Source organism: Branchiostoma lanceolatum, chromosome 2, assembly GCF_035083965.1.
Source record: "Branchiostoma lanceolatum isolate klBraLanc5 chromosome 2, klBraLanc5.hap2, whole genome shotgun sequence".
NCBI lineage: Eukaryota > Metazoa > Chordata > Leptocardii > Amphioxiformes > Branchiostomatidae > Branchiostoma > Branchiostoma lanceolatum.
The window spans coordinates 25076370-25086167 of record NC_089723.1 but is presented as its reverse complement, the minus strand read 5'-3'; the positions used below and the strand labels follow the sequence as shown (position 1 = coordinate 25086167).

The 9798-nt window shown below is 42.1% G+C and overlaps 1 protein-coding gene across 1 annotated transcript in view; it reads right to left on the bottom strand.

Moving 5' to 3' along the window:
* Positions 1 to 363: 363 nt before the first annotated feature.
* LOC136428160 (uncharacterized) overlaps positions 364 to 9798 on the bottom strand; it is a 28283-nt gene continuing 18848 nt past the window's right edge. The window contains exons 5-6 of the mRNA XM_066417490.1: positions 5315 to 5421; positions 364 to 4374 (exon numbers count right to left, since the gene is read on the bottom strand). Of these exons, the coding sequence (XP_066273587.1) occupies positions 5354 to 5421 (68 nt within the window). The 3' untranslated portion in view covers positions 364 to 4374; positions 5315 to 5353. The remainder of the gene's footprint in view (positions 4375 to 5314; positions 5422 to 9798) is intronic.

Genomic DNA, 9798 nt, shown 5'->3' with positions numbered 1-9798 from the left:
ACCAGCTGCTGTCGCGCCGCGTGCCTGCGGCGGTAGTGTGTTACACTGAATGATAGGTGGCTATACCGGTTATGTAGATACTGATACAGGTGGTGGTCAAGCCAACTTAAGTTCCCACTTCTGCTTTAGTAGGGCAAAAGTCAATGTACTCAGGTATGACCGGGCACTAGCAAACATCCAAGATTCCCCACGCTTTCCAATCAGACGGGAATTCCAATCCATGCTGTGTTGGCTTACACTGTAAGCCGTGAAGATATTCTACATGACTCAGAGATTTAAGGCTTCTCATCATCCTCTGAGAACATACTTCATTAAGTTGTTACATGTGAAAGACGCGAACAGATCGAGACACACAAGATGGTATGAATGTTTCTCTTTTATTTTCCAAAAGTAATGCTCAGTCTTCTTCAACAAATGTCTCTTGTTGTAACCTTCTGACAACAGTATGCCAGTACATTAAGCAAGACGCAATTTTGATACATGTCCGCATTGGGACTCCCATCGTAACTTTAAATGTAATTTTTATCATCCGAGATAATTGCAAAATCTTTTCTGGAGGCAATAAATCAATGGAAGGTATTATAGTTATAGCTAGTTTCGCCCCTAGCTGGAATTATCAGATGATTTCAATGCCCACGGCTATCTTTTCATCACACCATCTGTTACGGTCTATACCATTGTATATTACAATGGCTTCCAAAGCAATCACAAGGTGTTTCTGATGTCATATCTTCACCTGTAGATCTCAAATACCCATCAACAAGCAGCATTGTCTCCCTCAGATATACAAATTGGAACACGTTGAGCCTCAAGTATGCATACATGTACATATCGCTGAATACACTTCAACTATCAACACCGTCTTGATTAAATGATTACTGGAAAGGACGAAATGCTGGCTAACTAAAATTCTCAGGAATATCATCTATTAATTTTTGTTTAGCGAAATAAAGTGTAATATCTAGGGAATATCTTTAATGTTAGGCACAAATCAGCATCTAACTCCTACGCTATTTCTTTGATTCAATATGCTTCTCGGGCACTGTGTCACATCCAATCACTTTACGACATGCTGCATCTAACAGGGTACGAGGAATGGAGAAATGGCTGCATGGCACGGCCTTATATCTGCATCAAAAACAGACGCAAATTCAAAATGACTTCCTCTGTAGAGAATGACGGGTATGGGATAAACTCATCCGTTCATCGACATAACAAATTGTCTAGGGAAACGATAGATTCAACCGATGGTAAACGTGTTACATTCCGGTAAGTGACATGGGTAGGGTACATTATGGCGGAAGAGGTGCCATGATGTACTGATCAGGAACAGGGAACCATATGACACAAAGTCAAAAACATACTGTGGATGCAAAATCTTTCAACTATAGCTACCATTATACCACACTAACTTTACCACTTAGTTGGAGCGTTCGAAACTAGTCTGTTGCTGCAGTACGGCTCTGTGGAATATAGAGAATTAGCAGTTTTATTCCTCAACTATGACAGTTATATACGTTTTATAAGCAACTCTAATTGGAAGCTTTTGATACTGGGGTGCATGGTTCACATGAAAGTACGATCGACCGTAGAGAAATTTGGCAAGCTCGTCGATACTGCAGAGGGCATGTCTGTGGATATCATAGGTAGCTTACAACTGAGTTCAGCTAGCTTGACCAAGCTGTGTAAGAACGACCGCACATTTCCAGACAGATGTGGATGATGGGAGAAGCAGTGCAAGTGATGAAGCAAAACTTGTGTCGCGTAAAACTTCCAACTTAGCGCAATTTTTACATCACAGAATATCCATAGTTATTTGGTCCAACGGCCTTTTAACAGAACAAAGTGGTTTCACGATTATCCACACTGTACGCAAATCACGTCACGGCACAGACAGACATACTCTTAATGAGGTCGTACATGAAGTCTGACTTGATTCTTATACAGATATTCCTGATTATAGTGTTTATTGCTCCAGGCTCCTTTGTATGCCAGTTGTTAATATCCTATGTCCTCTTGTCTGCTGTATCATCCTGACCATTTCCGACGAGAAATCTCTTTTACAGCTTAGATCAGATACGATCGGTGGGCAATTACGTGTGACAACGCTATGGAGCGACAAATCGTTTAGCACAATAACGACTTATAGCTGAATTAAGCAATCCCTTTAAGGAAAGGCAAACACTCCACATCAGTCCAACAGATCTGGGAAGGCCGTCTCTTAAATGGCCGGTGATATCGGTTTATGGAGAGAGCAAACGCTCCTTAGGGTAAATCATCGGGTTATTTGTTTCACATTTCATCTTCACAGTTTAACTGATAAATTTCGAAATAAGTAAAACTGTGTGGCGTTTGAAGTTTTGAACTGTACTTGACGTGTTGTCTACACATGTGGATAAGATATGATCGTAGTGAGAAGTTAATTTCTGTCATCATGAGAGCTTGTTTTCTACAATTTGAAAGAGGTAGGTAGTTGTCCTTATGGAACTCTTGTGTCGTGTTGGCCTCCCCTTATGTACATTTCTAACGATGAGATGAGAAGGGCATAAACATACGTGAGTCACATTTGGTTTCCCCGTCATCAGTCAATAAATCTTCCTTTTCTTCCGTACCCCCTTCTGAGAGCGTCATTCAATGGGAGTACATATGTTATTTGCCGGCAGGGAAAACTACCGGAGTCTTAATACTTTACGTTTGTCATCTCCAATAAGATCTCATATAAACTACTGACCCCAGGCGAAGGGCTAGTCGTGGGCTGTGACCCTGACATGACGTCCAAAACATCGTTAACTTAATCTTATCCTTGCTAACGGAGTATGAAAACATTACCGTATCGTCAACTTTGTGTCTATCGTTTGTACATGGAGGAATCATACATCGTTCCTTAGTCGCCGAAGCGCTCAACGCACAACCCGATATCATAAAGCTACATGTCATCTTACGCTTTCTGTTTCTTGATCAATCTTTTTGCCGCGACAATCAAAACAGTCACGATGTCACGTACCATCATTTGGAGCTTTGTTCCCAATCTCGTCGGACTGTATGTTAAAACGGTACCACCTACATGTAAGATTCTCTGCTTTATGTCAACTAAAGTTAACGACAGAGAACACACAGACGTTTGGTTGGTTACACAAAGCGCTGCTATAGATGAGACTGTGGCATTGGTACAGCCTCACTTTTGGCATCGTTTCTTCGCTAGCACTGTTTATCATATGACAACGGACTGTGCGATACGTACATTGACAAAGTCTGTCTAGTCATGCATTTTTCCTGAGTTTCTGAGAAATGCTATATGCAGCCTCTTCTACTGTTGCAATATCTCTGTTTACTATATATCCTTTGTATTTCCTGTATACAAGGTTAAAATGTCTTGAGTATGTGGTTTGTATCGATAGAAATGTTGACTACATGTGACTGAAACGCGGGGTGGCCCTGCACGTTTGCAACCCTCTGACAGTACGCTCGTGAACGCTAATAATGGAGAGGGAAGTCACACGACTTACATAAGCACAAGATGACGCCCAGCGCCATCATAGAACAAGACCCTGGACCAGCAAACTTGTATCCAATGAAGAATTTGTTGCCGGTTCAGCCTGATAGAATATCATTGCGTGGCAGGAGCCAAGCATCGCTAGAGCTCAACTCCTCCCATGAGCGTCTCTGATACTGGTTAGAACAGGAGTTGGATAACAGCTGTATTGCTAGTCAAGTACTAGGACTTCACGTTTAGCCGTAGACACTGGTTATAGTCGCACGTTTATAATTTCTCCACTGTTTTCCGGCTTGGCTCTCACAACTGAATGCATTCGCTGCAAATTTGTCGAACGTTTTAGGGATAGACAAGAGTCAATGAAAAGCGCCAAATGAGAGTTGTAAAATCCGCACTATATCTTCTCTTATGGATGGTAATACTTCTGCTGAAACCTATAAAAACATAAATTAATTCATTTGATAAATCCCACAAGCCCTGTTACTTTCTTAATGTTGTTATTACTATGGCAGCCAATGAGCTAATCTTTAAGTACTGATGGGACTTGAGCAACGTTTAAACACGTCGTGCTTCTCTTTTTTCAACAGCAATTACCGGCTCCATTGGGAGGACTCTTTGGTATCTGACGTCCATGTTTCAAAGGGAAAACCTTGTACAAGCTATTCAATTGGGACTGCAGGAACCCATCTTGCTTAATCAACCACCGCTATCTCCTGCCATTGGTCGATGCTATCTCACATAGGTGATTACAGGAGGAGAACAGCAGACACCGGCCGCTGAGACTGTGCTCTTCTCATGCTCCACCACCTCTGCAGAATTCCCCACGGCAGCTGCAATCAGGGTTGTGCAAGGTTTTCCCGAGACGCTGTCAGCCTTTGGGCCTGCAAAAGAAGACATATCATTAGCTTGATGATGTTCAGAGTGATATTGACGCTCATGTAGTCTCCTGAAGCGAAATGTCCTTTTGTAACATAACATCTGGTTATATCCCTAACAGGTGTGGCTATTCTCTTGGGAACAATATATGATGTTATGTTATATTTTTAAACCTAACGAATCTTCTCCTTTACCTTTTTCCTTTGCGGTTGTGTCCCAACTGTGTGAAACAACCAGATTCCTTACACAAAGGACTTTCCTCAAAAGAAGTCAGGAGATAGCAATCTTAAGAGCTTAATTTTTTGTTTCCTTGCACATCTGTGCGATATGCTGTAATATGAATTATTAGTTCATATCAGGATCACCTCACCCTACTGTAACTAGCCAGAACTGGATACTCCGAGTCAGCCTTCACCAGGACCCGATTGTTCAGTGCAGTGGTTCAGACTGTTACGCACATTGCCGTGACTGAGATGCGTACGAACCACGATATAACCTACCCCCAATCCAGACCTCACGGTGTAATGTTTTCGAAGTCTCGCAGACGCAAATTTGTCTGTTCCTTTGGGAGCAGCCCTCATTTCTGACTTTATGGGGCTGCGAAATGGCCAATTACGTCCTGATGGCCTGGATGTCACGTCACTCATTGACCCGCAGGTCACTGTATCAACTCAGCATCTCTATTTACGGTTATATGCTTCATTCTTTTCAAGGTTGTATGGGAGATATTATCTAAATGACTGAAAGTGGTAAATTACGCGTAGCCATACCGCGTTGTAAGGTCCTTCGCATCACTGCTTGCATTATCTTCAGAAAGAATCCACTAGAATTTGTGTACCATATGATTGATACACTTTAACAGCTTGATCCCAATTTTCACCACGCACACATACATGTACAGAGACGGAGGGCGGGGGGGGGCAAATACCAGGAATCCATTGTCACCTGGAGCCTCTGTATGACGCTGAGGGCATTGCTTGACGATTACCCTGATCCCTGGCACTGTGGACTCTCAACTAGCCTGGACAGCAGCGTTTCGCACTTGCGAAAGACTGAAAATAAACGGAAAAACATTTGTATTGTTATTAGCCTGTCTAGTAAGGGTGCATAGTTCTTATTTAGTTCTTTCACATCCGGGTCCGAGAAGGTGCTACATGCTGGAATATGTGCTAGATATGGCTTTCGGTCGACGTTATTTTCAGCATATCAACTTAGCTATATTACAGTAATCTTCTTTTTCACTTTCATATTTACAATATTCAATAAATTTCATATCGTTTCATAACAATAAATACAATAACTTCCATGGCATTTCATAACGATACCTACGAGCAAAATGATCACGCTAAAAGTGGAAGTGACATTTCATGATGAATCAACTGACGACGACCAGACTGCCAAATTGCTCATTGACGTAATACAGTTACAAAAGTTAAGAAGCAGTGATGGATTGGTAAAGGTAGGGGGTTAAGCCTACATTTACATGGCCTAGCCATCGCTCTTATGTTTCACAATCTCCTGACGTCTTTATACGACTACAATAAGTGTAAAATACTGTTATAATTCTGATAACTTTCAAAACAGGATGATGATATTGAAATGAGGCATCAAACTCATCCTTGGACTTGTCACCAGCCCTTGTGAATCAGTGACTCGCTTCAACTTTTTGTGGACAATTTTATCTTGACAACTTCACCCCAGTGTTTTTAGTTTATTCCACAGTGTTGAAAATAGTTGATCTCTATATTAGTGATGATACATAGGATATGATGGCTGGGTAATGTTATTGTTTTGCGCCATGGTCCATTACTGCGATGGGCATTTTTAACACGTCTCTGTCGTAACCCCATATACCACCGAGAGTCTTTATGGCCGCAGAACATGGCCCCGGAAAGGGCACCAACGTCACAACAATATGAAACGAGTAGACACTGCCAAGCTCTTATGTCGTTGGCACAGTTCTAAGAAGGGGCAGTGCTTAAGATACGGACGGGGCAGACAAGTTAGCGTTCACTGTCCTGTTGTAAAAAGTGACGTATAGGTAATTGGTTGAAACAAACTATTCTCCCCGTCAGACTCTGACGCACGCGGCGGATCTCCTGGGATCGCTCCCCGATCAGTTCACTTTTACCGTTCCGGGAAAAATTGCGAGAGAAGGTTGCACGGTGACAGCTATATGGATTACCTTCCCGTTTGAATGCAAACGCACATTCCCATGTCGACGACCTTCGTTGTTACATTACCAAACTTGTCCCTACTTGCACCGTCAACCCGATGATTCTATTATCCGCCCACGGAAACTCCGTTACAGCTCCCCCTCAAGCCACGTAGTCGTCCGAAAACAAAAGCCATACATTCTCATCATGCTGTCATCATTGAGCTTACCAAGAGTGATTTGTTTTGTGTTATCAATGCTCATAGGCTCGTCAAAACTTTGACGTTGGCTTGTCCTACCCTGATCTTCTTCAGCAAAAATAAACAAGCATGTACTCCTATAGCTTAACTACCTTATGGTGCTTTTGTTTCAAATGCAAGTTGCTGTGACCTTAGGAGAGTCATTTTTCTTTGGACACACAATTTCCAATCATAATTTCCTTAGCCGCCAAGAAGGTTATTATTTATTGGTGCATGTGTCTGTTTGTTTGTTTTGTTTGTTTGTTTGTGTGTGTGTGTGTCGTGAACAGTATAACTTGAGGAGTCGTGGATGTATCTTTATCATATTTAGTATGCTTGTAATAGTTGGCTAACAGAATAAAAGATTATATTGGGGGTCCCCCTAGCTGCTTTCTGTGGTACTGCAATGGCACTTCCGACTTTGATACCTTATGTTCTGGGCATGTTACAGTTTTGAGTAATAGATAGCTCTGAGAGCAGAGAGTATATTATGTACATAGATTTAGTTCCCCTAGTGGCTCCTTGGAACTGAAGTTAGTTGGTCGTTTTGTTGGAAATTTTGGAAGAGGGGCTGGAATCTAAGACAAAGATGGACCGTTGAAAAACAGTTCCCTGGTTTCACTACTACAGTTTGCTATCTCTCTGTTTAATTATTTGCATTGTAATGAGACGAGATCATTTTGCGAAGGTAGGAGTTGGGTAGTTGGTCAATCAACGAAAACACGCTCAAGTAGCGTTTGTAGATTGAAAAATAAATGGTATTCTGTGGTTATTTCAAGGTTGTATATCGGACAATGCGTCATTGGTTTGATCATGATTCCTGTCTAGGACAACTTTGCTTTCTAGTATATGTGGGTGAAGTGCATAAAACGCATTGTGTGAAAAAGTTAACAACTGAAGTACAGCTACATAATTCTTCCGTCTCATTTGTATGGAGAAGAGATAACGCTAACACCTTGTTGTACGCTTGTAAAAGGTGTAATTATGTAGGATCATCCCGATTGGTAGCACGATATGTTGGCGATACTGGCTCGCAAAGCACGATCATCTTCTCCATCTCAGCGAAAATCAAGCATGAAGCACGCGCGATGACGTATGCGTGACGTACTTGATGGTGGTATCGTGAGTAACATCTCCTGACTGGGCCAGACGTGACTGCACCGACGCATTATTGGCACTGTATTCCACCGCATTGGTGCAGAACTGACTACAAACACTCAGCGGTGTCAGACGTTCACCTCAAATGTAATATACATGAAACGACTTTTTCAAAGTTCATTCTAAATCTTGACTGAAGATAGCGAATACAAACTTTCCGTCCTAACCATACGCTGCCGGGCCCGAAGCTTCTTGATAGAGCTATGGACATCTGCACACTGCCGATCTTGATATGCGTGTCATGATCCTGCCCTGCGGCCTTTTTCCGAGGTTAGATATTCCAAACTGATAACAGACATGTAGTTGTTAAACCTAAGCCTCAACAACATCACCGGTGAATTTGATGACCTGTTCTTACCGATGGCTATCTCTGGCCATTAGAGAGCAGGTGTTCTTACCCCGCTAATTCCTTCAACATATTGACCCGAACTCTTCGATCTTCAACACCAGCATTTCAATCAACCTGTAATGGTGAATATTTCAACATTTCCTTAATCGCAAAGTGGCCCGTTACCCCGAAGATGTGTTCTACCTAGTAATGTTTCGGAATTCTAAGTTTTTAAAGTCGGGGAATGTTTCAAAGTTACGGAAATACAAAAACTTATTTTGTGCAATTTACGAAGGGTCACGTAATCACCAACTTTGATGATTTCTTTGCGTTTCTTTCTTTCATCTTTAGCTGATAGATAATCAAACAATTTTGTAACATGGAGTGATATAGTCGAATTCGATGTTAACAGATCCCTGCTCTTGGCCTAGCTCTGTAACATGACGTGCATATGTATTGTTGCAGAATATGAGCAGACGCAATTTTGCCAGGTGTCATTTTTGAGGAGACGTATAGATTTCTCTGGTCTGTCCTTTCATTGCTAACTATTACTAACAGCTTTCCAATGACCGGACAGCGCGAGATGACGATAAAGGCCGATACCAGCTCCATGCTCTAACCTTGTTGTACGAGATAACATCAGGTGCAAAGGGCAGGACCTTGCAATAGCTGGTGCGAATTCCTCCTAACAGTGGGAAGATACCGATCTAAGCGTGAGGGAGACGTACTCTAATAAAGTGCACTTGAGATATGGCCTCTACTTCATGCCAGACTAACCGTCGCAGGGTATTAGGATTGGAAGCGACTCGTGGTCGAAGTCGGTCACGCTATTGCCCGATGTTACCATTTCAAACGTGCGTTTGCCACTGATGAGGAAAGGAATAGGTCTTCTGAAATTGATCGAGGAAGATAGTGGAACAAAGTCCTTTACTTTGTAATGCAATTAAGTCGGTAACAATAGACCTCGTCTGTTGTACGCCGCCGATAGCGTTCGGACTAGTCAGGACTTTATTACGGCAAGAGTCTTAATATAGCTAAAAGCCAAAATCAAGATCCTGGTTGGTCGCACGCTTTGAAAATAAGTGCAGTTTGCAATAAAGGGGTGATCTGTTTAATACGGGGTTCACCCATGAGATCGGGCTCATCAATCAAGTGTGTTTGGGATCAGAGAAGTCTTGTTGGGCAATGGCGTTGTCGTGAGAGTTACGTGCCAAAGGACATGTGATAACGACTTGTGGTGACGCACATTCTGTTTTAGAGTACTATCGACTCGTCTGAGGCAAATATAGACCCCACTACAGAGATAAGATAAGATATTGTTGCAATCCAGTTAACAACGTAGTCAAAGGATAACAAAGAAACTGTAAATATAGCATCACGCACTTAACAGATTCGTTCCTTGAGCACTTTGAATGATCGCCAAGGTTAAGTATCTCTTTATTCCCCATCTTAATTCTATATTTCAGGTCTCTGTGCATTTGGTTGGCGCTAGCAAGAGATTAAGAATATGGGCCATTGGCAACATCAATGATGATTTAAGAATTGTACA